Source organism: Dryobates pubescens, chromosome 13 (assembly GCF_014839835.1).
Source record: "Dryobates pubescens isolate bDryPub1 chromosome 13, bDryPub1.pri, whole genome shotgun sequence".
NCBI classification, from domain to species: domain Eukaryota; kingdom Metazoa; phylum Chordata; class Aves; order Piciformes; family Picidae; genus Dryobates; species Dryobates pubescens.
Genome location: NC_071624.1, coordinates 8,639,894 through 8,667,815, shown reverse-complemented (window position 1 = coordinate 8,667,815; position 27,922 = coordinate 8,639,894). Strand labels below are relative to the sequence as shown.

The 27,922-nt window shown below is 57.4% G+C and overlaps 2 protein-coding genes across 3 annotated transcripts; both read right to left on the bottom strand.

Annotated features, from left to right (window-relative positions):
* Window positions 1–609: 609 nt before the first annotated feature.
* On the bottom strand, window positions 610–2,282 carry LRRC3 (leucine rich repeat containing 3). Its single transcript, XM_009899477.2, has one exon. It carries the CDS (start codon window positions 2,280–2,282, stop codon window positions 1,416–1,418), a length of 867 nt encoding a protein of 288 aa, XP_009897779.2. The 3' UTR covers window positions 610–1,415.
* A 2,562-nt stretch (window positions 2,283–4,844) lies between these two features.
* On the bottom strand, window positions 4,845–26,700 carry TRPM2 (transient receptor potential cation channel subfamily M member 2). 2 transcript variants are annotated; one of them, XM_054166329.1, is made up of 32 exons: window positions 26,454–26,700; window positions 24,151–24,417; window positions 23,208–23,293; window positions 22,206–22,374; window positions 21,541–21,721; window positions 21,019–21,185; window positions 20,431–20,611; window positions 19,832–19,893; window positions 19,409–19,609; window positions 18,922–19,024; window positions 18,570–18,691; window positions 16,949–17,299; window positions 16,355–16,492; window positions 15,525–15,654; window positions 15,078–15,223; window positions 14,477–14,926; window positions 13,793–13,911; window positions 12,613–12,745; window positions 12,321–12,492; window positions 11,689–11,872; window positions 11,254–11,435; window positions 10,969–11,101; window positions 10,763–10,850; window positions 9,634–9,721; window positions 9,064–9,215; window positions 8,465–8,541; window positions 8,272–8,373; window positions 7,912–7,998; window positions 7,605–7,710; window positions 7,011–7,112; window positions 6,441–6,557; window positions 4,845–6,186 (listed from the first exon to the last, which is right to left on the bottom strand). In XM_054166329.1, the coding sequence occupies exons 2-32, from the start codon at window positions 24,343–24,345 to the stop codon at window positions 6,061–6,063; spliced, it is 4,650 nt and encodes a 1,549-aa protein (XP_054022304.1). In that variant the 5' UTR covers window positions 24,346–24,417; window positions 26,454–26,700; the 3' UTR covers window positions 4,845–6,060. The 2 variants fall into 2 exon arrangements, with proteins under 2 accessions (XP_054022304.1, XP_054022305.1); XM_054166330.1 differs by lacking the exons at window positions 4,845–6,186; window positions 6,441–6,557; window positions 7,011–7,112; ... (18 more) ...; window positions 18,570–18,691; window positions 18,922–19,024 and having other exon boundaries at window positions 19,495–19,609; window positions 20,502–20,611.
* Between the last annotated feature and the right edge of the window lie 1,222 nt (window positions 26,701–27,922).

The following is a 27,922-nucleotide window of genomic DNA, read 5'->3' as shown; positions in this document are numbered from 1 at the left end:
CTCCCAGGCAAGCCTGCTGTGCACTGGGACCAGCCCAGCTCCCATGGCCATGGAAAAGACCCAACACTGCCCCAGGTGGAACTGTGGCCTCTATATTTTTTTTTCTCTCCTTCACTGGGGAACTCTTTTGCTTAACCAGAGCTTCAATAAACTGTGTGCACCCAGCCTTTGTCCCACGTGCAAGCTGCAGGTACCTGAGCCACTCTGCTCACAGCAGATGCTTCCCTCTACTCCACAAGCCCCCCTGGCTGAGCTGGGGCCATGTCTGTGGCCACAGGTGGCCAGCAGGGTGCTGAGGTAAGGGTGCCCCTCCATCTCCCCCTGCACTTCCCCCAGCTGTCCCAGAAAATCAGTCAGCCTTCCCCAGCCCCAGATTTCCTGCTGGGGCTGGGACACCAACCACGGGGACACTGAGGAGCCCACAGGAGATGCTGACCCCCCAAGTCTGGGGAGGGTCACACCCTGAGCTGCCCCATAGTCCAGGCCCCAGACAGCTGCCATGGCAGCCCCTGCAGACCTCTCTTCTCCCCTAGCCCGTGGCTGCAGTTGGCTCTGCCAGGAAGGACCATTTCTTGCTTGTGAAATGAGGTAGGACTTGATTTGCTTTCACATGCTGCATCTTTAATAAAGCCCCAAGGAAGGGCAAGATAAGGCCAAATGTACCAGACAAGATGCAGAGGCAGTGTTTGGCCAACTGGCCCCTGCTCAAAGGGCTGCAGTCTGATGGCAGTGGAGCCGGTACATTGAATTTAGGCTCGTCTGCTTTAGGAGAGATCAAATTAGGACAAGCACAAGCCCCTTGGGCACCACCATCCTGCCCAGGTGTCGGCTCCCAGCTCAGCACAAACCCTGAGGGCTTTTCCTGCATGCAGGGCTTTATTGAGACATCAAAGATTTGGGAGATGACCCTCGGGGTTGTTGGTGGCAAGCAGAGGCTGCCCCACACTGGGGCTGGGGCATATGTCCTGCTGGCTGCAAAGCTGGTCCTTAACTGAGCCAGGCCATGCCGACCCTGCTGCACAGAGCAGCCTGTACCTCTGCACCCCAGGCTTCAGGGACCTCTTTGCCCCCACAGAACACCCTGTGTTCCCCCAAGGTCTTTTGTCTCCAAACCATGTGGACGGCATGCAGGTGGCTGGGGCTGCTGTCACTGTGAGCCCAGCTCTGGCAGGGCAGAAGGGGTCTGCACGGGGACATTCCTTCCTGGGAACCTGGGCTCCATAGAAAGGTCTACATGGGGTGTCCCCAGCATGCCTCTCCCATGATGTCTGCTCACACTCAGTCCAGCATCACCAGGGAGGAGCAAAGTCAGTGGTGCTCGTTTGCAGAACCGGAGCAAGTGCTGGAATATCCCGGAGAGGAGCTTTGAAACCCACCAGGCTGCCACTGGCTGCCTGCACAGAAGCTGGGAAGCACTACAGAGCGGTGCTGGTGGTCTCTGCGTGGCCCTGGGCGCTCGGCAGCGGCTTCAGGTAATCCAGGTGCTTGCAGGCGTCCTCCCGGTTGTGGCGGACGTAGCAGACGACGTAAGCGATGACCATGGCGAACCAGCCGAACATGGTGATGAACATGGCCACGTCCGTGGTCCTCTGGTGCACGCTGCAGAAGTTGACGCCGGCGTCCAGCACCTGCAGCAGTGACTTGCCCACGTACTCCTGGCGCGGGGCCGTGTGGCAGGTGATGTCCTGCACCGAGTCGGGGTCCAGCCGCGCCTCCCACAGCACCTCCTGCAGGGCGCACTCGCAGTGCCAGGGGTTGTTGGCCAGCCGCAGCTTGGCGTTGAGCGCCACCAAGGCCTCCTTGGGGATGCTGCGGATGCGGTTGCTGGAGAGGTCGAGGGTACGCAGCCCGGCGGCTACCCCTTTGAATGCTGCCCGGTCGATCTTCTCGATGGCGTTCCTGGAGAGGTCGAGTTCTTCCAGGTGGGAGAGGTGCTTGAAGGCATCGCTGGGGATCTTGGTGATGCTGTTAGCATCCAGCTTCAGGAACACCGCGTCTCTGGGGATGTCCTTGGGAATCTCCTCCAAGTGCCGGGAGCTGCAGAGCACAGCCTTGGCCCCTGCCCGCTCCGTGCACTGGCAGCTGGGGGGGCAGGAGCTGCCCCAGGGGACGCACAGCAGGAGGCAGAAGAAAGCCTGAGCAACGCTGGCTGCCGGCGTGGTGGTGGTGAGGGTGGTCTTGCACCCAGCCAACTTGGCGCGGCTGCTGGGGATTCCCTGGCGGCTGCAGCAGCTCCTGGGCAGCAGGGAGGCTCCTCTGTGCTCCTGCAAAGCCTCTCCCATTGCTGGTAGAAGGCAGTGGGTGGAGGGGACAGGGCATGGCATTATTTCCTGGAAGGTTTCTTAAGTAACATGCCCTAGCAAAGCAGTGAGAGGCTAGGCTCAGGAGCTTGGGAGACAAGGACTCAACGATCACCACCTTTTCCAGGTGGTTTTTGATTAATTATACCTGCAGAGACTAAAAACGTTTCACCTGTGCCCCCAGGTCATCACAGACCACCCAGAGCAGCAAAGTGTGTTGCAAGATGGGGTTGTGAAGGCAGGCCCAGCCCAGGAGCCTCTGTCCCAGCTGATTTCCATGTGGGATGGGATGACGTTGCTGGAGAACAGCAGCCGCACATTCCCATCATCTCACCAACCCCGAGTGTTCAAAAAACAGATGAGTCAGGCTCCCTGGGATCATCAGACTGGCTTACTCACCATCCAGGGTTTCAATAACAAGATGCAGAGATCTTCTGATTCCCTCATCTGCCCCCAGCAGCTGCTACGAGTCACGTTTCCAAGGATTTTGCCAAAGCAGGGGTGTGGAGGTTTTTTAAAGTAGGCTATGGTTTAGCAGCCTGGCTCTGGGAGCTGGAGCTTGAGAGAGGAGCCACTGACCATCACAGCAAAGGGAGTGATCTGGGAAGGCCAAGGGCCATCCCAGCCCTGCTGTGGATGGCCAGGAGGTGAAACAGGTGGGCCTTTTCCCCTCTGCTCCATGGTACTATTCATGGCTCTCCTGCTGCCTTGGTGGGGCTGTGGAGAAGAGATCCCTATGCAGGGAAACGTTGGAGGGTGGGAGCCTTTCACCCAGGAATGACATTGACCATAGTGGTCTCATTATGAGGCCAGCTTGGGACCAAGTCATTATCCCTCTGGTACCAGCACCCTCCTGCTAACAGCATCTCCCTGGCACCGGCATCCTTTAAGCACTAGGGTCTCTCAGGTATGAGCATCTTCAGGGTACCACCTACAGCATGCTGGCACCTGAGGGTTGCCGACACCCAAAGAGTGCTGGCACCTGAAGGATGCTGGCACCCACAGCATGCTGGTGCCCACGGGATGCTGGCTCCTGAGGGATGCTGGCACCTGAGCCGTCCCGGGCTGCGGGACTGCCGCGAGCTGCCCGCGGTGAAGCCGAGCAGTCCGGGAACCCTCCGGCCCTGCTGATGCTCCCAGGCTCCGCCGGCCCCGGGAAGCAGAGGCGCCGGTACTCGGCACCTGCCCGAGCCTGCCGCCATCCGCGGGGCTCTGCCGGGCCGCCCGCCTCGTCCCGCCGCCCCTCCATCCCCGCCGGGCACGGGGGCGCTGCCCCGCCCCTTCCCCCGCTCGTAACGCGAAGCTGCTCCCCCCCCGCCGGGCCCCCGCAGCAGAACCGACCTTCGCTGCCCCACCTCCTGCTGCCGCCCCGGGCTCCCGGGGATGCCTTACCGGCTCGGCCGGGGCCGGCTCCGCTGCTGCCGAGACGCGGTGGCTCGGCGGCCATGGGGCTGCGCCGTGGCCCCGGCAGCGGCTGCGGCCGTACCTGTTGCTGCGGCTGCTCCGCGGCCGCCCCGGGACGGGGCGGGGCGGCGAGGGGAGGGACCGGGGCTGGCTGGGCACGGAGGGCGCTGGAGAAGTCTGCCTCTGCCGTAACCAAGCTGCGCTGCCCCTCTGCAGAGCACGGCCAAGGGAGCCACATCAGCTGGCAGCGAGAGGCTGAGGGTAACGGGAGAAGGTCCTGTGCCGCTGCCCTAGCAGGCATGAGCCTCAACAAGGCGTTGATCGACAGCAGGCTGAACATGAGCCAGCGTGTGTCCGCCAGCATCCTGACCTGGATCAGGAATGGTGTGGCCAGCAGGATAAGAGCAGGGATTGTCCCCCTGGACTCAGCACTGGTGAGGGGACACGCTGAGTGCTGGGTTCAGTTTTGGGGGCCCTTACTCCATGAAGGACATTGATGGACTGGAGTGTGTCCAGAGAAGGACAACAAAGCTGGTGAAGGGTCTGGAGAACAGGTCTGGTGAGGAGCAGCTGAGGAAACTGAGATCATTTTGTCTGAAGGAGGCTGAGGGAAGACCTCATTGCCTTCTGCAACTCCCTGAAAGGAAGCTGGAGTGAGGTGGGTGTTGGTCTCTTCTCCCTAGTAATGAATGATAGGACAAGAGGAAATGGCCTCAGGTTGCCTTGGGGGGGTTAACTTGGATATTAAAAGAAAATTCACCACTGAAAGAGTTCTCAGACACTGAAACAGAGTCCCTAGGGAAGTAGTGGAGCCACCAGCCCCAAGGGTGTTTCAAAGAGGCAGAGATGTGGTGCTGAGGGACAATGGTTTAGCACCAGCCTTGGTAGAGTTAGAGAATGGTTGGGCTCAATGACCTCAAAGGTCTTTTCCAACATAAATGATTTTATGATTCTGTGATTGACTTCAAACATGTAAAGTCATCTCTGCTGCCAGCAGCGGGGCAGTTGGTCTGCAAGCAATGTGAGTTTGTGGAACAAGTTTTGGGGTGGGATCATCGTGGAAGCATGAGCCAAGCATGGTCTTCAGGAGTAGCCTTTGCTTAAACAGCCATGGCAGACTGCCAGCCTCAGGAGTTATTTCATACATGGTTTATTCAATTAGCTTGACTAAATTGCCAGTCTGACCCACCCTGCTCCTTGCCAGGCCCCAGTGCCTCACTGGTGAACGTGCAGCTGTGCTGTGGTCCCCTGGCTGAGAGGAACAGCCCTGGCTTGCCAAGGTCTGATCCACTGGGAGAGGGTGGAGGCATGGAGACCTCTCTCCCTGCATGGTCCCAGGCATAATGTGCCGCTGTGGGGCTGTACTTAGGCTATCAAGAAATGTCTGCACTCACTGTGCCTTGTTCTTCTCCCATCAGGCACAGAAAAGGTGAGTGAAGGACCCCTTAAGAGCAGACACATCTGAGATGGACTCACTGATGTCCTCTCTCCTCTTCCTACCCACCCAAAGAACCACCCCTGCATCCCAGCAAGCTGCCCCTGGGTGTCCATTTTGCAGATGGAATGGGAGCAGGCAGGTGACATTTAGCTGGTGCCTTGGCTCAGACAGAGTTCAGCTACTAGCTGTGCTCAGCACACACACACAGGAGCAGGTAGCAGCACAGGACATGAGGGGAAGACATTTGCAGAGCTATGAAACCGTAGGTATATAAGTTAAGAGCTGTTCACACCTTCGAAGTGCTGGGTCACAGCTCAGGACCAGTTGTTGTTGGGTCTGAGGCAACCACAGATATAGGGACAGTTGCAACAGGAGCAACCTGCAGAGCCTTTAGGTGCAAAAGACTCCAAGCCTTCTCCAGAGCAGTCCTCCAGGAGCTGTGGCTGTGGGGCTGCCAGGGTTCAGAGCAGGAACAGAGAGCAGAGATGCCTGATGGCTATTCTGGGTGGAGGGAGAGCTGGGTCTGGCAAGTCCCCAGTGCCCACACCAAAGCAAAGAGCAGGTAGGAGCTGAAAGAAAGAACACCTTGCAGGAGCAGCCCTGTGGCTCTGCTTGGCCCAAGCTCTGGGCTGGTGCCGAGGCTGATGTGGCAGCACCAAGAGACAAGCTGGGACTGAGTTTGGTGTCTCAGGGGACCGGGATGCTGTGCAGGCAACTGCCCAAGCAGCCCCTGTCCCTAGCTGGTTAGGATGGGGACAGTTTTCCACCTAGAGATCTGCGATGTACATCCGTGGAGACAACCAAAGTACCTACTCTCCAATAGCTGCCCCTAGTCTCACAGGTGAGCTGGAGTAGAGATGCAGGTCCCAAGCAGAACTCGGTCCAGGGCAGCAGGAGCCCTGGCCTGTGCTTGAGGACTTAGTAGTAGGCGCCAAGAAGGGTTGAGACCTTGTGCAGGAGCTCCTTGTGGTTGGTGTGCAGGGGGATCCTCTTGTCCAGCACCTGCCAGCGGATGCACAGCTCTGGGTCGCAGCCCTGAAGGAACTGGAAGGAGACCACAGACATCACATATGTGCAGCTGGCAAGGAGCCATGCCAGGTGTGCCCAACAGCACCGCTAGCCCCCAGCCTCCCCCCGGCCCTTCCCGGAGCTCCCATCGCAGTGCAACCCCGTGTTTGACCCAAGCTGCTCCCTCTGCTGCACACAGCTGGAGAAGCCAATGCGGGTCTGGAGATGTGGCTGCTCTGCCCCCTGGCCAGGGAGGGGGAGGTGAGTGAGTGGTGGAGGTGCGCCCGTACCGAGTTCAGCCGCTTCATCTCCACGTCGTTCTGGCTCTCGAAGTGCACGCTCACGGCCACCGTCTCCACCCAGGCGTTGTCCGTGTTGCGGGGGTCGTCGAGGTACCCCTTGTGTACCTGCACAGGGGCAAGCAGTGCCACATCAACACAGCCCTCACCACCTCTCTGAGGCCACTGGGAGGCCCTAGTGGGGGTGAGGAACCATTCTACAGCTCCTCTGCCCTGCTGGAGACCACTGACCCATTCCCGCTGGAGCTGTGGGGAGCAACGACAGCCTGTACAGACACCAAGCTGTATGGCCCATCCCCGGGGTCCCTGAGCTGCCCCCCAGACCTATGTGGTGTGAGGCTTGTCTCCATGTCATGCCCCCCCAGCCATTCCTCACCATGCACCCTGCCTCTGTACCCTGGGGACACCCATGTGCCCCTGAGCCACCATGACAGCCACCTGCCCCTATACCGTGCTGATGCCCCCACCCCCCATGCCTGCCCCAGGGTGATGGCTGCATGCCCCCATACTGCTGTACCACCCACATGGCCCATGCTGCTGGGACACCTGCATGCCTCCCACCTCGGTGCCTTGTTTCAGCAAGTTCTGGAACTGGGGCCAGAACTCCCGGCGCAGGATCCACTTGAGCTTCAGTGGCAGCGTCTCACCCGGCTCCAGTGACCCCTGTGCCAAAGCAGAGGTCAGCTGTGGGGCATACCATCAGCCCAGCCTCCCTCACGATCACCAGCTTGGCCACTGGACAGTTGGCACCCCTGCAGAGGATGCCCCAGGCTCTGGTGGGAGGGCAAGCAGCAGTAGTGCCTCCCTCACTCTCCTGCCAGAAGTCCTGAGCTGTGCCCAAGCACATGTCTGAGTTTGCCCAGTTCAGCCCCTGGACCTTTCTGTCAAAGGAAGCTGTGCTTCACAGGAAGGACATGTGAGAACTGAAGCCAAGGAAGAGGAGGAGGGAGAAGCAGGAGACAAGGGGCGAGGGCAGATGTGGGTGTGTAACAGTAACAGCTCACCCAGCACTCCTGGCAGCACAGCCAGCATGTGAGAGGGGCAGAGGTACCTCCTTGGACTAGGCTGTGACACCTGACTGTCTCCCTTTTCTGTAGGACATCCACCTCTGGTCCCCAGATCCTTCTGTGCCAGCTGGGTTCCACCAGCTCTTACCCCAGGCAGAGCCCAGACATCTGACAGTGGGTACTGGGCCACTAAGACTTCCAACATCTTCTTCAGGCTCTTCCTTATGATGGACCCATCCAAGTTCCTCCTCCAGCTGTGGGAAAGGACTCTGTTATGCTGCAGCCAGACTCGGCTCCCACCTGCCCAGCAAACTGGCACATAGTCCCACGCTGAACAGGCAATGCTGGGGTGTGATTGCTCCCAGTCTTTCTGAGGTGTTTTCATGCCCCTTTTCCCTTTCCACCCTCCCAGCCCCATCCTCGAGCAGGAGACCTCTCCGTCTCCATGCACTTACCGGGTCACAATGGGGTGCAGGGCATGGTTGGGACCAAAGCAGTGCAGCCTCCCACGGCCTCGCAGCCCTGTCCTGCCCATGGGGTTCCTAGCAAGGGGAGAGAGAGCAAACTGGGATGGCACTGGGGTTCCTCTGTGCACCCCATCACACCCAGCAAAGCCCTGTACTGCTTCCCCAATTCCCCACCACTGCACTGCCCCTTTTTGGGGGGCTGGGGGACAGCCCTGAGGAAGATGTGTTCCATTATCCCCACCCCACCATTAGCTGCAGGGAAGCAGGATGAGGATGGATGCAGCCAGGTCCCCCCAGTGCTTTGGCTAGAGCTGGGCACCCCACGCAGCCCGCGGTGGGGGCACTCACAGCGGCAGCCCGTCCTGCACCGCGTAGAGGCCGTGGAAGCTCTGGCGGTCTATCAGCCCGTCCATGCTGTTGTAGTTGATCTTCAGGAGAGACTCCAAGGAGCTGGGGGGCAGGAGGCAGCCCGGCAGGGGGGGCTGGCTGCGCCACCCCGGGGAAGGGACAGAGGAGTGGGAGGCCGGGGGGGGACACTCACGGACTGAAGGGGTCCTGCACAGCCATGTCCTTGTGGTCGGCCGAGTAGGTGGGGGGGGCGTAGAGTGGGAAGTCCACCTGCAGAACACATGGCCGTGCCAGCCCCTCCTAGCATCCTTGCCCTGGTGGCAAGCAGGGACTGGAGCCCTGGAGGACACCTCCTGCCCCAGCTCCTTCCTCTGTCCAGCTTATGGCATTGCTTCCCAAGGCGTGTGGGGTTCTGGGCCCTGCTCAGGGGCTGAGCCCAGCATCGTGGCTTGTGCCCCATGGAAGTCAGTGGCAGATCCTGTCTGACCCTGCACCAGCTCTGATTCAGGAAATGCAGAGGCAGGTGGTTGCACCCTCTGGCTCCTGACCAAGCATCCTCAGGCATCCCCAGCACTGCAAGTGCCAGCAGGAACGATGCCAGTTCACCTCTCCTTCTCCCTGGGGACCTCGGAGAAGCTGTTCTAGGAAGCCACTTGTGCCAGGGCTGGGAAAAACAGGAGCTCCCAAATGTGACACAGGTGCAACAGTGGGTTTGTTCCTCTTCCTACCACTGCCCAGATCTGCCTCATGGCTCCATCTCCCTGCCCTGCTAGCCAGGGTCACAGCTCTCACCTCCCAGGGCACCTTCTCATCCGGCACAGGGAAGCGGAGGGTGTGAGACCCTGGGTACAGGAGGTTTCGGGCAAGCACGTGGTATGAGGGCTGGGTCTCCTCGAGTTTCTCCTCCAGATCAAGCTCCTTCATCTCCAAGGCTTTGCTGGAGCCTGTGAGGTAGGCACAGACAGCAAGACCCCACAGAGCAGGGTGCTGAGTCCGATGCTGTGCACCATGGCTCTGCTGAGGGGGCTGGCTGGGTCTTTCCATGGGGATGCTGATGTTCCCAGGAGCCTCCCTTCCAGCAAGGCCTGGAGAAACTCCCCGAGGGATGCTGCAGTGGAAAGCCTCAGCTGTGGGCTTCAGGGATGGCTCTGGAGCAGAGGGTGGCAGAGGCCACAGGATGGGCTGGATGGCCTCACAGAGCCCCCACACCTCCCTAGGCAAATGGAACTTCTACCTCTGCCTTGCTGCTTAACAGAGGGGAGCAAAGGGCAAACTCAGCCCTGCTCCACAGTCCATGGGAACCAGCACAACAGGGCCCTGAGCATCCCTGGTGCTGCTGGGATGGAGACAGGCTCTGCTTACCCACAAGTGGCATGTCTTCTCCTGAGCTGAAGCCATTGCCCTGCAGTGCCAGCATTATCCACCTCAGGGCCTGGGCATTCTGGTGGACCTGCATGGGACAGGAATGGGTCAGTTCTCCTAGCCACCAGCTGCACCCCAAGCTCCTTGCTGGAGTATTGCAGGATATGGGGACTGGAGCATCTCTATGACAAGGAAAGGCTGAAAGACCTGTGGCAGATTAGCTTGTAGAAGAACAGCCTGAGAGAGAATCTTCTCAATGCTGATCAATAACTAAAGGGTGGGGGGCAAGAGGACAGGTCTGAGCTCTTTTCAGTGGTGTCCAGTGACAGGATGAGGGGCATCAGGCACACACTGGAACCCAGGAGGTATCACTTGAACTTCTTTGCTGTAGTGATGCTGGAGCCCTGGAGCAGGCTTCCCAGAGGGGTTGTGGAGTCTCCTTCTCTAGAGACTTTCAAAACCTGCCTGGACATTGTGATCCTGGGCAACCAACCTGCTCTGCATGTACCTCTGTTAGCAGGGAGACTGAACTAGATGATCTGCAAAGGTCCCTTCCAGCCTCCACCATTCTGTGATTCTATGGCCCTGGCAGAGGCACTGCTGCCCTTGGCTCATCTCCCAGGGCAGCAATTCTTGCTGTGCCCTGATGCTTGCCTTGGAAAACCCCCTCCAGGGAAACACTTTCTCTGAAGCAGATGGAAATGGAAGTGGAAACAGCAGCTGTTCTGCAGCTGTCTCTGAGAGGAGATACCAGGCCCCCATTGGGCTCTCTGGGCATCCTATTGCTCGTGCAGGATGTGGAACAGCTCTGTGTGGAGGTGTTGAGGAACACTTTGTGCCCAAGAAGGTCTGGAGAGTCCTCTTTAGCCAAGGAGAAGAGCTGTGTCAGACCTAACTGCTTGAGTGACCAGTGGAGGCAAGAATTCACCCCCCATCTCCCATCTTCATCCTGTGCACTTTGAAGTCAACTAGAACATTTCCCATAAACCTTTTCCTCTCAAATGCTGCTGCTTTGGCAACTCTTTGGAGGGGCAGTCATTCTGAGGAGCTTTCTCTTGTGCTCTGGGTCAGTTGAGTCAGCACCTGGAAAATTCTCTTTCTTAAGGTAGCTGCTCAGGTTTTGCCTTACCTGGTCTTCCAGAGAGGCCAGTCTCTGCTCCACCAGCCCTGTCCTCTTCACCCGGTCCAAGTCCAGCAGCTCTGCCAGTACATCAACTCTGGAGGGACAATGCAGAGAGGAACCCCCTCAGCAGACAGCCCTGCGCTGATCCCAACTCTTCCTTGGCCAGGAGGCTGGAGGACAGAAGGATGTCCCTGTCTCAGGAGTGCCGCTACCTCTGTGCGATGTCTTGGATCTTCTTCTCTGTGTTCCGCTTCTCCTGACACTGCTGGTGCTGCAGGTAGTTCTCCTTCAGGTACATCTCCCAAGAGAGGAGGGCAGCTTCTTCGTTCTTCTCCAGCTTCTCTTCTGCCAGAGGAAGGGGAAAGAAGCGCTGTCAGACCCCTGGGCATCCCAAGCCCCGGTACCACCGCCCAGACGCCAAGCCTCGTGCCTCAGCGCACGCTGCCGTGCCCCGGGGAGGGGGCAAAGGTGAGGAGAGGGGAGATGCTGGTCCTCACTGAGCTGCTTGTGGTGTGTGGGGGGCCTGCGGAGCAAGCCTCGGCGGAGCAGAAGCTGCAGGTGGTTGATGAGGATGAGGGGGGGAGGGGCGGGCGGGCGGCCGTGGTACTCCTCGATCAGGTCGTGACGCTGGAACTTCCAGATCTGGTCCGTGTGCTCCTGCACCTGCTGGAAGGTGTAGCTGGGGCAGAGCCCAGGTGTCAGCCGTGGCGTGAGGATGAGGGGGTACATCATGCCCCAGCTCCTACCCGCCTCCCTGCTCAGCCCTAGCCTGCACCCACTACTTCCACCATATCTATAACCCTCCCAGAGCACCCTATGTGCCTCAGGATCCTCCTTACACCTCCTCAGCGTGTAGTCCCTGGCCATGGCCAAGCCTGAAGGCAAAGCCAGCTCAATTCACGGTCAGGGCCATGAGGCCGGGTCAAACTTACTTGAACATGGCAATGAGAAGGTTGAGGAGAAGAATGTTGGTGAAAAGCAGGTACAGGCACAGTAAGATGACTGTCAGCCACTCTGGGAAGATGGGTTTCTTGTTGTCCTCGTTTGTCTCTGGGCACTTGGGCTTGTAGGGGTCAGTCCCATTGGGGCTGCACTGGTCGATGTTGAAATTCACCCCTGTGAGAGAGCACAGCGTGACTCCACTGCAGCCACACCTCATGGGGGCTCAGAGAGCACATTGTGCTGTCTGAAAGTGGCCAGCAGCAAGGGAGCTTACCACGGGGCAGGGGGCTGACCTTGCTCTGCATCCTCCCAGGTGCTCTGCTCACTGCCACCACAGCTGCAGCTGTGGCCCCGAGCTGTTTCAGCACATGCTGCTGTGCCTTTGCTAGTGTGTGCTCTTGACTGCTTGGGCCGGCACAGTCCCTGGGTTTGCAGTGGTGGCTGGAGCAGGGCTCCATCCCTGCACCTCACCCTTCCTTCCTCCTAGCATTATGCTGTGCTCAGAGAGAAGCCCTGAGCAGGACTTCCATGGACCAACACAGTAGGAGCTAGGCAGACTGCAGCACGATCCCTCGGTCTTACTGTAGCCACCCTGCTCATGCCATGTGCTGGTGCCCCTTACCATCAATGTAGGAGGGAATCTGCCCAAAGATGGTCAGGTAGGAGTGGTAGACCACACCACGGAAAAGCCACTCCACACGTTCCTCATTGTGGATTAGGATGGCCTGCTTGGCAACCCCAAAGGACACCACCCACACTGCTAGCAGGAAGAGGAAGAAGAAGACATCCTTTAACTGCAAAGACAGAGGGGAAGCAAAATTGCTCCCACTGCAGGACAGGGTAACAGAGACAGCTCATCCACTCCATGCAGGCATCCGGCTGCCCCCTCGGGCGAGGCGGAAGGGAGCTCTCACCATGCGCTTCACAATGATGATCTTGGGCCCCAGCGTCCTGCTGACCGTGAAGATGTGCATCAGGCGCAGGCAGAAGATGGTAAACGCCAGTGACAGGATGATGCGCCCGGGGTACAGCGTCGATGGAATCAGCCTGGGCACAGAAGGGAAGAGAGCAAACGCCTCAGTGCCACCAGCAGGAGGGTTTTTTCCCACCTGGCAGCATTACTCTTCTGCAGTATCAGTGAGTGCTGGGCGACAGCTGTTCTGTGAAGGACATCTAACAGCAGCTGGAAGCAGAGGCAAACTGCTCAGAGCGACCACAAAAGTCTTCATCAGCCTTTGGAAGAAGAAATAGCAGCTGAGCTGAAATGAACTGGAGTGTTGAACTGCTGGAGGGCAGGAAGGCTATTCAGAAGGACCTGGACAGGCTGGACTGACGAGCCGAGGCCAATGAGGCCAGATTCAACAAGGCCAGGTGTTGGGTTGTGTACTTGGATCACAACTGCCGCACGAACGCTCCAGGCTTGGGGCAGAGCGGCTGGAAAGCCTGGTGGAAAAGGATCGGGGTGTGCTGGGTGGACAACTGGCTGGACATGAACCAGCACTGTGCCCAGGTGCCCAAGAAGGCAAACAACATCCTGGCCAGTATCAAAACCAGTGTGTCCAGCAGGAGTAGAGAAGTGTTTGTGCCCCTGTAGTCGGCCCTGGTGAGGCCACAGCTTGAGTACTGGGTTCCGTTCTGGGTGCCACAGAATAAGAAAGGCATTGAGGTGCTGGAGGGTGCCCACAGAAAAGCAACAAGGCTGGGGAGGGGTTTGGAGGGCATCATATGAGGAGAGGCTGAGGGAACTGTTATTTACTCTGGAGAAGAGGAGGCTGAGAGGAGTCCTCATTGCTCTCTACAGCTCCCTGAAAGGAGACTGGAGTGTGGCTGGTGTTGGTTTCTTCTCCCAATGGTCAGGCATTGGAAGAGGCTGCCCAGGGAGGTGATGGAGTCACCATCCCTGGAGGCATTCAAGAAGCTGTAGATGGGGTGCTTCAGGATGTAGTTTAGTGGTCATGGTAATGGGGTCAGTTTGACTTGATGATCTTCAAAGTCTTTTCCAACCTTAATGATTCTATCATTGAGGAACTTGCACCATTCTCACACTAGTTTTGTACCCTACAGCTGTGGCTTGAGCCCGGTTCTGCAGCTCACCTGCACGTCAGCCCTGCGATAAAGACAAGGATGGCACAGACATCCAGCTTATTCCAGAAGTCCTTGAAGTACAGGGAAGCCATTTTCACAACCCCAAGCCCATCAGGATCGTACAACAGCTGTTGGGAAGAGAAGAGGGCTTGGTATTGCAGTGAAAGCCTTGCAAGATACCCTGAGCCTTGCAGAGGTGAGGCACTGCACAGAGCTGCTGGTCAACACTGGGCCCTTCCGCTTACTTGAAGTTAACCTGAGCCTACAGGGTTTTCTCTAGGGGCATGGAAGGAGCATGGGGAGAGGCAGGTGAGACATGGGGCTCTTTAGTCTGGTGAAGAAAGGCACTGAGATGTTGAAGCAAAAGCTGAAAAAAGTCAAACGTCAAGCAAAGCCTGGAAATGCTTCTGGGAATAAATGCCCAAGGGAGGAGGTGATGCCTCCGTTTCCTCACTTTTTCAGCTTAAAGCAGCATGTCTTGCTGCAGGTACCTGAGGCCAGGCAGACCCAGCCAAGGAGGTCCTCTGGTCTCAGAGACGAGGGAATCCAGCAGTCCCTTGTGCTGGGACTTCTCCAACGTGATGGTGACATGAGAAGCAGCATGGGAACATGAGCTGTGCAGGGCCTTCCAGGAGCACCCAGAGCAATACCTTGTCCCACCTCCTCCCAACCTCCGTCCTGCCTGCCCCGTACCTGGCGGATCTCCTCACACACCAGGGAGAAGAGCCAGAAGTAGATGAGGTACTCTCGCCAAGATGGCAACGACTGGAAGTCAACCATCAGGACATAGGCAAAGAGCAGGAGGAAGGTGAAGTAGGAGAGGATGTTCATGAGGAAGATGACCACAGGCGCCGTGAAGAAGGCTCGAAGGCGTGTCAGGCAGCCCATGTGCTGCAGCCTCTTCTCCCTGTGGGCAGCAGGGGTGGAAGCAGAGCTCAGCTGCCCAGGGAAATGCCGTGGCAGGTTCTCCCAGCCAGAGGCAGGGTGAGGAAATCCCTGCCTCAGTGCCCGCCCCAGCCGCAGGAAGTACCTGAAGGTGATGAGGCTGGTGAAGAGAAGCGGGAAGAGCAGCACGCATGCAATCACCCGCAGGAGCCCGTTGTCCACACACATCTTCCCCCACCACACTTTGGTCAGAAAGGCCTGCCAGGAAGGAGGGAGAGCAGCACTGCTATTGCAGGAGCCCTCCCTGTCAGAGTGGGGCTGTAGGGCAGAGCTCCACTGCTGCCAAGAAGGAACCCCAGATGTGGGGCAGGCGGCACCTTTCCTCCAAGCACCACCACTGAGAGCCCACCTGGACACCCCCATGGGACACAAAATTCATGTTCTTGGCCTCCAAAGCCAACTGCAGACAGGTGGTCTTCCCCCAGGCCTCAGAGACACGGGTGAGAAGCTTCTGGGCTCTCTCTTCATCCTTGCGGTAACAGTCTGTGAACACACCTGGCCGGGCAGGTACCAGGCAGACAAGGCTGAGCTCTGCCAGCCTGGTACTCAGCAAGGTGCCCACAGAGTCATCCTTTGCAGCAGGATTTGGACACTGTAACACAGGATGGCACCTTCTGTGCCCCCATCAAGCCCCAGGCACGGCCCTCACAGCACCACAATGACCCTGACTGTGGTGAGGGGCTCTCCCTTGGGCACCACACCTCCCACCTCTCACCCCACCCATCCCCTCCTGGACAAAGCCAGACAGCCCTGTAGGGCACGAGAGCAGTGCTGGGGCTGGTCCCCTCCTGCTCACCGATTGCCTTCTGCTCGTACTGCTCGGCCAGGGCCAGCATGGCATCAGTGGTGTCAGTGTCCTCCTCCTCCTTGGCCAGCTCCTTCAGGATTTTGCTGCAGGCCAGCGCAGCTGCCATGGAGTCCTGGCTCTGGAGCAGAGAGATTATGGGGCTCTGCACCCTGTCCTGCAAGTGCCAGCAGTCCTGCCAAGCCATCCATGGCTCCCACAGGAGGGAAGGAGGTTGTCCCAGACAGGATGGACAGCTTGCACTGCACTGCGCTCCCCCCTCTGGGTATAGTGAGGGCACCCACTTCCATGGGGGATCTGGGACCATCTCTGTTTTCCTCAGGGGAAGCCTTGGGTAGTGGGACACCGTGACTCCACAGCCCTGTACAGCATGCTCACTGTGTCACCAGCCACACTGCCTCTTGTCTGGAGACACTCTTTATGGGTGAGAGCCATAAACACCACCCAGCTGCCACAACACCACCCATAAAAGATACCCCAGCTGCTGTGCCCCCGTCTCCTGTCCCTGTGGTGTGCTGAGCCCTGCCTCCAGCCCTTGCAGGGAAGGGCACACTTGTAGCCCAGCATGTCACCTCTGCCTGCAGTGTGTGTCCTGCTGGGAAGGGAGGGGTCTGGATGCCTGGTGAGGCTGGGGATTGGCACTGTGTGTCTGCAGGCTCTCTAGCTGGCTCCCATGTGTCTAGGGTCAGGCCAGGGCACTGCCATAGGCCATCCTGCCTACTGTCCCAGATCCCAGCAGCTGCAATCTTTCCTCTTGGGACTAGGAGCTTTGGCTCCATCCGAGGCTCTCCGCTGGGACCAAGAGCTCTGGGCTGTGATACCTGGGCCCAGATGATTTCGGCCAGCTCCTCGCGGTTCTGGACCACAGCCCAGATCAGCAGGTCGCGGACCGGGTCCATGGTGAAGGCAACTCGGCCGGCAGAGCGCTTGTAGAGGGACCGGAGGCTTGACCCTTGAACCTGCAAGGTCGTGTGATGGTCAGAGCCGTTCCCCTGCCAAGAGGCTGCAGAGAGCAGGCAGCCTCTCAGCACAAAGCCACTTCCCAAACCTAGGGCTCCTGCCTCTACCACCCGTGGAAGGGCCATTGCTGGGTGGCCAAGACTGGACTCTCTCTGGAACAGTTATTGTCAATATGGCCAAGGTCATGTGGGCATGTGCCCAGCCTGCCCACTGCACCCTCTCCACCAGATCCTGCCCACCAGCCATGCAGCCACATCATGCTGCAGATGGAGAAGGGTGGGAGTCACACCTTGAACCTGAGGCTGATGGCTTGGACAAGGCTTCAAGAGATTTTAGGTGGGATTCCTGAGCAGGCAAGAGGACAGAGACCTGGCTGCAACCTCCAGGAGGCTTTCTTGAGCCAGCACCCCCCTCCCTAAGGCAACCCTGCCACCACATCACCTGGAGATGCGTACATTCAGCTTGATGTGTGGGACAGGGATGGAGAGCCGAGGCCGTTCTGTGTGCTTGGGCTTGGGGTAGAGATGCTGTGTGGAGCTGCCCAGGAGCTCCCGCAGCACCTGGGAGACATGGTGCAGTTGGATCCTTGGCATCTTGGAGCCGCCTGTGTGCTCTCTCTCCTCCAGCAGCACCTTCTGAAGCTTGCTGTAGAACAGGCAGGATGGTGCCAGGTTGTCGTAGAGGTAAACCAGGGTGTCCCAGGTGACAAACTCCTTGAGACGCACTCCCTGCTCCAGGAACAGCTTCACAAACTCTGGCTTGTTGGAGATCAGGGCAGCTGCCATCACAGGGTGGAGATCTGTGGGCTGGCAGGCCAGAGGCAGAGGTGAGGGGCTCCATGACCCCAGAGCAGAGCCCCACCATGCTCCTCACTCAGATGGGGGGGGGAAGATTTTATTCCTGAGCACACAAGGAGTTTGAGTGTGGCGAAAGAGCTGTGAGCTTCTGGGACTTGTGGAACATCCCCCAGGGACACACTTCTGGGTTGCTATACCCTCTCCTATGGCAGTGAAGCCCTCTGCTCCTTTAGCTTCTGGGTGGAGAGTTTGGGTTGGGTAGAGGGTAGCTCACAAGGATGCATGTTACAGATGAACAAGGCCATGCAAGCTTGTCCTCTGTGCATGAATCTTCAGCTGAAGGATCATGGTGCTGTCAGCTGGATCTCAGCCATGGGGAGCCTGGCTGCTCCCAATGGTCATCCAGTTCAGCCTTTGTGGGGTATTCTTTTCCAAGGCAACCTTTACACGTGCTCAGAAGTGAAAACAAAGCCTGTGGGTAAGGGAGGACGTTTCTGTCCTACCAGGAGGGTACCTTCTGACCTTATTCCACAACCTGCTTTCAGCCTCAGCCACATTGGTCAAGGAGCCTGCCTTATCCTCCCCTCCCAGCAAAGATCCTCCTCAAGGTCTAGATCTCGTTCAGGCTTTGCTTTTACACCCCATCAAATATTTCCTCTTTGGGATCCTGGTTCCTACCAGCCCTTCCCAGTCCCATGAAAGGTTTGTGAGCTGGGGGAATCCAAACTGTCAAACCAAATAGGAACATCCTTTCCAAGTCCCACAGCCTCAGCAGAAGTGACAGAACCCTGCTCAGCTTCCACTTCACAACAGGTGATTCAGGCATTGGGTGGCAGAGCTGGCTTCCAGCCCTGCTCTGCAGTGAGGCTGAGCAGGGTGAGCTGAGTTTAGAGCCAAGCTGCCATTTGACAACGTGGCATGAGCAGTGACCATGGGGCAGAGCTGGCAAGGGGTATTTTTGGCTCTGTGTTGGTGGCTTCTCTTATGATCACAAAACCAAGCACCTCTGTAAACACTGCTAGATCAAACAGGACCTTTACAAGTGATGACGTGCAGAATGTGCTCACTTGTGCTTTGGGTGTTTGAGTGCACTTTTGAATAACAGGACAGATGATGAGCCCCTAGCAATGTGGTGGGAGTTCAAGGTCCAAGAGAAACGCCCTCAGAAACTCTCCCTAGGCAGACCTGAGATGAGAAGTACCCTCAAAATTCACAGTTCTCAAGTGGGACCTGGTAAGCCCTAAGCCTGACCAGATGAGCAGCACATGTACTGCCTTACCTTCCACTCATAGTCATCTGTGAAGATCTCACTCCGAGCTATGTCCACTCTGTTCCAGGCCACAGCTAACTTCAGCTGGTGGTCCCAGTTCTCATGACCAAAGTGGTCCTGGTTTTGGGATGCTGCATGAAAAGTACACGTGTTAGAAGAGAAGATAATTTGTGGAGAGAGAAGATACCACCTGGAAGCCCCCTTGAAGGACTGGCCCTTTGGGAGAGATGTCTCTCCCTGATCAGCTCAGCATCAAAAGATCTGGGGACCCTTTTGATGACCCTATAAATCAAGCAGCTGACTTGTGATCCCCATCTCACTCATCTCTGTGTGTTCCCCTAAGCAGCTCCCCACTCCTCACCTTTGAGCAGGGCCTGAAGGATGGCCACATCCACGTCCTGCTGGCCATATTTGCCCTCTCTGAAAATGGTCAGGAGCTGCCGGTGCCTCACTATGTCCTGGATCTACAAGGAGAGCCATGGGCAGGCAGTCAGCAGCAGCATCTTCTCCCTCACACTTCCTGCAGTTCCCTGTCCTGTGTGGGGCAATTCCCTGCTCTCCCCATTTTGCCTGCAGACCTCCTATGAGGTGACTCCCGGTCCAGCTGGGGTTGGTCCCAGCTGGTACCTCTCTGCCCAAAGGGAGCAGGCAGCGGAGGAGCGGAGCTCAAGTCCTTGGGGTGCCCAGCAGGACAATGCTGAGCATGACTGGGGGCAGATAGATGCTCAACAGAAAGTAAGCTTAAACTTCATGCTGCAAGCCTTGCTGCTGATGGGCAAGGACCCCTGGGGACCCATTTGATCTCCACAAGTTCAAAGAGAGGAGGTGTCTGCCTGCAGGAGGCTCACCTTCTTGGTCCACTCCACCAGTTTGCCCTCAGTGAAGTGCTCGTAGGTGTCATGGAAGTACACACTCAGCTTCTTCTGGATCAAGGCAATGGTTATCTTGGGCACAGGCAGGCTAGCCACCTGTGCAATGACATCAGCCACACGCCCAGACCCTTCCACAATGACACAGGGGGTCCCATTGGTGATGGCATTATAGATGGTCTGCAAAAGAGCGGGGAGGTTGGTCTTCACTCCACCCAGAAGTCAGCAGATCCTCTCTGAGCCTGAGCCCCACACCAGTGCTCTGCAGCACTCCCAGCAGTTCAGTCAGTGTGCCACCAGGTTCACACCCCAGTGGAGAGCAGCACCCTGGGCAAGGGGCTGCACCCACCCATCTCTGGCCTCTCTCAGCTCTGCTGGGAGTGGGCAAGAGCAGCTTCTTACATCGAGTGTCCCAGGGCCTCCTTCCAGGACCACGCACACGATGGGGATCTTGATGGCAACACCTGTGGGGAAGCAGAGCCCAGGGTCACCTCCCTGTGGGGCAGCCTCTCTCCCATGCAGACTTGTGGTCCCCTCTGAGTAGCGAGGTGTAAAAGGCAAGGTGGGAGCTATGTCACGCTCCAGGAGAGAGGTGAGATGACCTCCTGACAATTGTGCTGCTGGAGCACGTGTGCATGTGTTAGAAGAGAAGATCATTTGCACAGCAAGAAGAGGCCATCTGAAAACCTCTCAGGAGGACTGGCTCTTTGGGAGAAACATCTCTTTCTGATCCACTCAGCATCACACATCCCTCCCTGACCAGCTCAGCATCACAAGACCCTTTGGTGACCCCATAAGTCAAGAAACTGGCAGAGAAAGGCCCTTCGATTCGTGTCCCTGAGGAACCAGGGTCCCATTTATCATGACAACTCTCTCAAGCCCCTTGCCTGGATCCTTCCAGGGAAGCCACAGCCTCCTTTCTCAACAAAGGTCTGGATGGGCACCCCTTACCAATGGATGGCCCATCCCCTGCCTCAGGCCAGGCTACATGCTGCTGTTACCTCCTTTCACCTTGGTCTGCTCTGAAATGAACTTCTCCAGCCTGGTTCTCAGGGGGATTTCCACCCCATACCTCCCATGGGTCCCATCGTCCACCAGGATGAAGTGGGAGTGGTTGCTGTCCAGGCATGACAGGCTGCCTTGGTTCTCCTCATCCAGTACGTACTCAGCTGGAAAGCCACCCTGGAAGGTGTAGGAGGGGACACTGGCCAAAGCCTGGCAGAGGAGCAGCAGATGTCCAGAGCAACCAGTATGTGGGACAGGAACAGACTGGCCACCCCTGCTCCTCCTGAAGTGTTAATGGCATCTTTGTCTCCTGCTCCTCTGTCTTTGCCCCACTTGCCCTCACACCCACAAAGGTCCTGCCAGGAAAAGCACAGCACCTATGCAAGACACTGGGTAAGGCAGAGGGACTTCTCAGCAAACATCAGCCTAGGACCCCCACTCCTTCTGGTGTGGCCGTGTTTCACCAGGGCTGCCAGCCACAGGCATGTCTTGAAGCACCTGCTGCCACCATGGTCCTTGGCTGGACTTCCCTGGCAGCCCAGGCACAGGCAAAGCAAATGCATTTCCACCTCTGGCTGGCTCACCATGGGGCAGATGAGGCTCTCCCTGTTGTACACGGTCCCCCAGGTGGCTATGCCAATGGTGACGATCTCGCTGTCCTTGTGGCCGCAGCTCAGCAGGAAGTCTCGCACTGCCTCTCCCACCTGTTTCATCACACCGGCGTGGGACCCCCCCGTGATGATCCAGGCCCCTGGGTGGCAGAGAGAGGCTTAGGAAAGGGAATCCTTGCTCATGACAATCTCCTAGCATCTATGACTGCAGGAACACCTGGGCCACAGAGATGCTCCGCCCCGAGATGTCATCTTCCCTGCCCACTACACAATGCCCTGGCAGCAGAGGAGATGCCTTCTTCAGTACAGTGTTGCATCTCAGTCCACCCCTCTATGAGCCAAATGAGCAAGAACGGTCCATCCCTGGTGGTGGTAGTCCAGACAGGCCTCCTGGGCCATCTTGGCATCTCCAGAGCAGCCCACCTCACTGAGTCACGGCCAGATGGCAAGCCCCTCTCCCACTTCAACCACGGGCAGAACCTCAGCATCTCTTACCAGTGGTCTGGGCCACTTTGACTAGCCCTTGTCGGAAGATATTCTTCAGCCTTGGCTTCATGATGAAGTTTTTGGCTCCCCCTGTGACCGAGATGAGCAGGTTGGGTGGATCAAGGCCCCAGTGCTGCGTCATGAGGTGGAAGATCACCCGTGGAGGAGTGTCCGAGGAGACACGCACATACTGCAGGAAGGGAGCACAAGCGTGTTTGGGGTGGGAACAAGAGGGGTAGGCTAACAGGGCACCTCCACCACCATGTCTCCTGTCCCAGAAAGGAACTGTGGGCTCTCCATGCCATTTTCCAGCAGAGTCCTGTGGCTACTGTCCCAGCTCTTGGTGTAAGACCCTGTTCCCACTCACTTCCCTGGGACCCAGCATTCCCAAGAGCAACTGAAGGACAAGGACAGAATACAGCCACTCCGCGAAGCGTGGGGCTTCCCAGCATGAAGGTCGCTCTAATGGTTTCAGAGGGGGACCACGTACAGGGCTGGGAGAGAAGAGGGATCCCGTCCCACCCCCTTCTTCTGCTTGGTCTGTGTTGCCCTTGGGGCATTCCCATACTTTCCCAAGCCCCTCTCACTCCTGAGGGAAACACCTGCACTTCATCTGCCATGGCAAGACCCAAACGCTGGCTCCCCCTGCACCACAGAGGTGAAAACCACATCACCTTCCCCAGCCTCTGTCCTAGGCCTGTGAAGCGGATATCACCGAAGGCATCTGTTGGCATTTCCTGGATGTGCCTGCTGGCATCCCATTCCTTCCCCAGGAAGATGGGAGGTTTGGCAGCATCTTCCAGGTGCTGTTCCCTGAGATAGCCGCACTGGCACACAACCCTCCTGGAACACACACCACCAGCCTTGCTGAAAACCATCTGAACCCAGAAGGCAGAGCCCAGCTGCTCCCACAGCCTCAGCTGAGGCAGGAGGTCTTTGTGCCCTCATTAAGAACACCACACACAGGGGCATCTCACCCTCAGCTCATCCTCCAGCTCAACATCTTGTGCAGAAACAAAGACATTGGGGAGAAATTTAGCCAAAAGGAGAGAAAAAAACGAAAGGTGTTTCCTCCTGTAGAGGTTTAGGACAGAAATGTTCCAGCTGTATGGAAGGAAAGGACTGCATGCAAAAGCATCAGAATGGTTCCTCACTGGGACATGGGATGTCAGCCACGTGGTGACATGCAGCAGAGTGAAGAACCAGTCAAAAAGAGATTTGTTCCTCCCATTGACACCAGCTCCCTTGACAGAAGGGTAGGGTTTTCTGGTGCTGCAGCTTGGTCATTGTATCAGTCAGTGTTGGAAGGGACCACAAGGATCATCTAGTTCCAACCCCCCTGCCATGGGCAGGGACACCCCACACTAGATCAGGCTGGCCAGAGCCTCATCCAGCCTGGGCTTAAACACCTCCAGGGATGGGGCCTCAACCACCTCCCTGGACAACCCATTCCAGGGCTTCACCACTCTCATGGTGAAGAACTTCGTCCTCACGTCCAGCCTGAATCTCCCCCCCTCCAGCTTCATTCCATTCCCCCGAGTCCTATCACTACCTGACATCCTGAGAAGTCCCTCCCCAGCCTTCTTGTAAGTCCCCTTCAGATACTGGAAGGCCACAATTAGGTCACCAAACACCCTTTCTGCTTTGCTGGCAGAGGAGGGGAATGAGTTACTTACCCAGCATCTGATGTCTGGGAGCTTTCCACAAAGTAGGTACACTCTTTCTTCCGGATGTTTTCAGGAATCCATGAGATGAGATTTTCCTGGAGAGGCAGGAAAAGTAGCAAGGGCTCAAGGTGTCTGCAAAGGGCAGAAGTTACCCCAGGGGCCAGACACCCTGGTGCTTGGAGCATATCTGGGGCTGCTTTCGATTTGAAGGAAGAAAGTAGGAGTTCATGTTCAGGAGGGGAGAAATGGAAGTAGAGAGATCAGGAGACACCTTAGTTATACTGTGATACTGTGAAATGTTTATGATGATGAAGGGACTGCAGCACTGCCTGGTGAGGAGAGGCTGAGGGAGCTGGGGTTGCTTAGCCTGGAGAAGAGGAAGATCAGGGGAGACCTTATTGCTGTCTACAACTCCCTGAAGGGAGGTTGTAGCCAGGTGGGGGTTGGTCTCTTCTCCCAGGCAACCACCAACAGAACAAGAGGACACAGTCTCAAGCTGCACCAGGGGAGGTTTAGGCTGGATGTGAGGGAGAAGTTCTTCCCAGCAAGAGAGATTGGCCATTGGAATGTGCTGCCCAGGGAGGTGGTGGAGTCACCATCCCTGGAGGTGTTTAAGAGGAGACTGGATGAGGCACTCAGTGCCATGGTTTAATTGTTTAGACTTGGACGTGGTTGGACTCGATGATCTCGAAGGTCTTTTCCAACCTGGTTAATTCCTGTTCCTATTCCTGTTCCTAAGTTCCCTTGCTCTCTGCAAGGACAAAACTAGATGAACCCCAAGGAGAGAAGATAGGAATGCTGGACATGCACCTCAGAGGTCTGGGGACTTTCTGTCTGTCCCTAAACCTGATCTGTTATTAATTGCCCTGTTAACGAGTCACTGGTTAACTCACTGAAGCTCTTCCGTGGTGTATGGCCAACCACCCCCTCCTCCAGCACCTCCCGAACTTGCCTTTTCATTGCTGCCGCTGGGGAAATGCGCCTTCCGACGGCTCTTTGAGACACTGCTGCTGCTCTGATGGAGGTTGGGGACCACCTCGAAGTCACTCATTGTCCTGGAGTGTGTGGGAGGGTCGTCACCTCTCTCAGGACACACCTTGTTCAGTTCGGAGGGGAGCACCTTGGTGCGTCGGCCGCGCACAGCCATGGCTGCTCTGTCTTGCCCTGTTTGGCCTCCTCTCTCCCGTTTCTAGGCTGGGAGGCCCTGAACACCTCCATCCTGTGTGCAGCAGAAAATAAGAAGCATACCAATGGGCTTAAAGCACTGAAGCATCCTGTCCATCACTCCCTGGGTGGGCAGGTGTCCGTGGGAGAACTGCCAGACCCGTGCCACAGTTGTGACGCAGGGGCCGCATGGGTGATGAATCAGCCTCGGCATGCGAGAGGAGTGTGTCCAGAACATCAAGGGAGGTTCTTCTCCCCCTCTATTCCGCTCTAGTGAGACCACATTGGAGTATTGTGTCCAGTTCTGGGCTCCCCAGTTCAAGAAGGACAGGGAACTAACTGGAGAGAGTCCAACAGAGAGCTACAAGGAAGATGAAGTGGATGGAACATCTGTCTGATGAGGAAAGGTTGAGAGACCTGGAGCTGTTTAGCCTGGAGCAGAGCTGCCTGAGAGGTGATCTTACAAATGTTTACAAATATCTGAAGGGTGGGTGTCAAGAAGAAGGGGCTTGTCTCTTTACAGTGCTGTCCTGTGATAGAATGAAGGGCAACGGACACAAACAGGAATTCGGGAAGTTCTTCCTGAATGTGGGAAGAAAATTCTTCACTATGAGGGTGCTGGAGCCCTGGAGCAGGGTGCCCAGAGACTCTCCTTCTCTGGAGACTTTCAAAACCTGCCTGGATGTCCTGTGCCCTAGGTGACCCTGCTTTGGGCAGGAGGTCTGGACTCAATGATCTCCAGAGGTCGCTTCCAATCCCTGACATTCTATGATTCTATGTTTGTATGTGCCAATGCTGCCCCAGGCAGCCTGCCAGCCTCTGGAAACTGACCCCACCATGCTCGGCCCGCCTGCTTAGCTGCTGGCCTGCCTTCTCCGCTGCCTGGCTGCCCAGTAGCCCACAGCTCTCCTTGCCATCTCTCCACTGCAGGCAGCTGGGATATTTCTGGGAGCGGGGAGAGCAGAAACCAGGCATTCCATGCAAGCAACCCCAGCATGGCCCTGCATGGAAAACCCACAGCAACACGCTGGCTGAAGAGACAGGGCACCTCGCGGGACGGGTCTTGTGTCCCCTGCAAAGCCCCCCTGCAAGCCCAGAGCCCAGCAATCCACATGAGCATGCTGCAGGGTGGGGGCTGCAAAACCCCTGGGCCCTCACAAACGCTCACAGACCACATTGCTGAACTCCTAGGCTGCTGAGGCTGCAAAGCTACTGAAACAAGGGTGGAAAAGCTGCTGGGAGTCTCTGGAGCCCAAAGGGGAAGGATGCCCTCTCAGGGGAGCTGCGATTAGGTCATGGAAGAAGCGCAGCACTCAGGTATGGTGCTGGTGAAGCTGTGGGGTCAGCAGGCCTGTCTTTAAAGAGACCTGGGATCCTTTTCTGCAAGCTAAACTCTGCATCACACCCAAGGGTGGGGAGCCCTCAGAGGGGACAAAGAGCTGGGGAGCAAAACCATGGCTGCCACAGTGTTTCCTTCACCTTTCCTGAGGCCCAGTGCTGCTGCAGGCAGGGAGCAGTGAGGAAAAGCCCTTTTGTCAGCCTCCCCCCCAGGAAGGCTGCAGCCTCACTGACCTTGGGAACGAGATTTTAGCTGACTGGCTTTCTGCACCAGCACAAGCCAGGGCAGATCTAATTGCTTGAGAAAAAGCTTCCCAAAGAAGGTCAAACACACCCTGAATTCTTGCTCCCAGCCTCTCAGGGTGGGCAGGCTGGTGGGGGTTTGGGGTATGGCCAGAACTAGCTAGTAAGCCCGTGGGAACTCACACTGGGTCCTCCATGGACTCCCAAGGGTGAAGAGCTGCTGCTAACCCACCCAGAGCACCTGTCCCGAAGGTCTGTGGGGCCAACGACAGAGCCTCTCTTGCAGCACACACCGCCCTCCCCCATTCCAGCTTGGACAGCACCCCGGGAGGGGTCTGCACACGGGGGCCCCGGGCAGCCTGCCCCACTGCAGGCAGCACCGGACCCCACCGCGGGCTCAGCGTGGTCACAGTGGCCGTCAGGACAGAGGACAGAGCCCTAGGCACAGCCGTGACCCATGCCCACCCTCGGCCCCGCCACCGGCCCGGCCACCAGCGCGGCCGCCCGTACCTTTCCCGCAGCGTGCGGCGGCCGCATCCCCATCGCCTCCGCTCCAGCGCTGCGTGGGGACCCTACCTCGCGTCCCTCTACCTCCGGCGGGTCATTTTGTCACCGCAGACACAGACAGGGAGGCGAGGAGAGGGCAGAGCTGCCCGCAGGCTGCCTGCAGAGGAGGAGATGGCAGGTGGCTGGCAGCCTCCCAGCAAACCCGGCTGCGGAAGCCGCAGCGCCGAGGCAGCCCCCACCGGCTCCAGCGGCTGAGTCACGCTCCTGCCACCCGCAGCGGCCGCACGCAGCCTCTCGCTGCCACCCGCAGCCTCTCGCTGCCACCCGCAGCCTCTCGCTGCCACCCGCAGCCTCTCGCTGCCACCCGCAGCCTCTCGCTGCCCCACGCCGTGGGACGCCGGCAGCTGGGCCCGGCGTGGGGCAGATGCCAGCAGCCACCACGCTGGGGGACGGCGGGGCAGCGGCACACGGATGCTGCTTGCTGGAGAGCAGCGGCAGACTGGTGGCTCTGACGGCGGCTTGGGTGCGTTGCAGGCTGAGCAGGTGTGGCGAATCTGTGCCCTAATTATCAATCGGTCTGATCGTGTGTTATCTTATGGAATAGTTACAGACGGTGATGTAAGGGAATTTCAGTGGAGACTGGGCATTGTTCATGCTGAAGTGAAACAAACTTAAAGGACAGCTTGGCCTTGGAAAGATAGATTTTGCTTCTGGGAAGCTTAGAGCTCTCCCTAAAGGATAAAGGACACCATGGGACAACTGCAGTAATGCCAGCATCCCAGCCCATCTGACAGGTCTTTGAGACCCTCCCAGCATCACCTGGTGTCACACACACTCAAGCAAGGCCGACTTCCAGGGATGCCTGGATCAATATCAAGCAGCAAGGATGCTGCCAAACACAACTGTAGACTTACAGAATCATTTTGACTGGAGAAGATCTTTAAGGAGTCTCCTCCACTGGAGAGTTTTACGACTCAGCCTGACAGGGTGCTGGATCAGCTCATTTCAGCTAGGCTATCACCTAGAAAGGTTGGATCAGCTCATCCTTGGGGTCCCTTCCAACCTGGCATTCTGTGAAGCTGTGACCCAGTCAGGTGGTTTGGTGACATGAATTGCAATCTGTGGGGAAGTCGTGGGAAGTGTGCCAGCTTTGCAGGTGATTGCCCAGCATCCAAACCTGCCCACCCTTGTTGGTAGGTGAGGGCTCTGTGTGCATTGCCTGTTGCACTCTTAGTGATAGGATCTGTCTTTCAGACCAGCCTGGTGCCTCCCTTCACATTGGACTGGGTGCTGAGACAATGCACTACAAGCAGGGTCCAAAGGCAGATGGGATGCTGTGGCCACATCCTTCAGCTCCCCACCCAGCTGAAGCATGGGCCAGCCCTACAAAGAGTTCTGCTGCTTTCCTTAAGGAAGAGCAAACAGCTGAGAGGTTTTGCTGGGAGAACACATGCCACTAATCATCAGCAAAT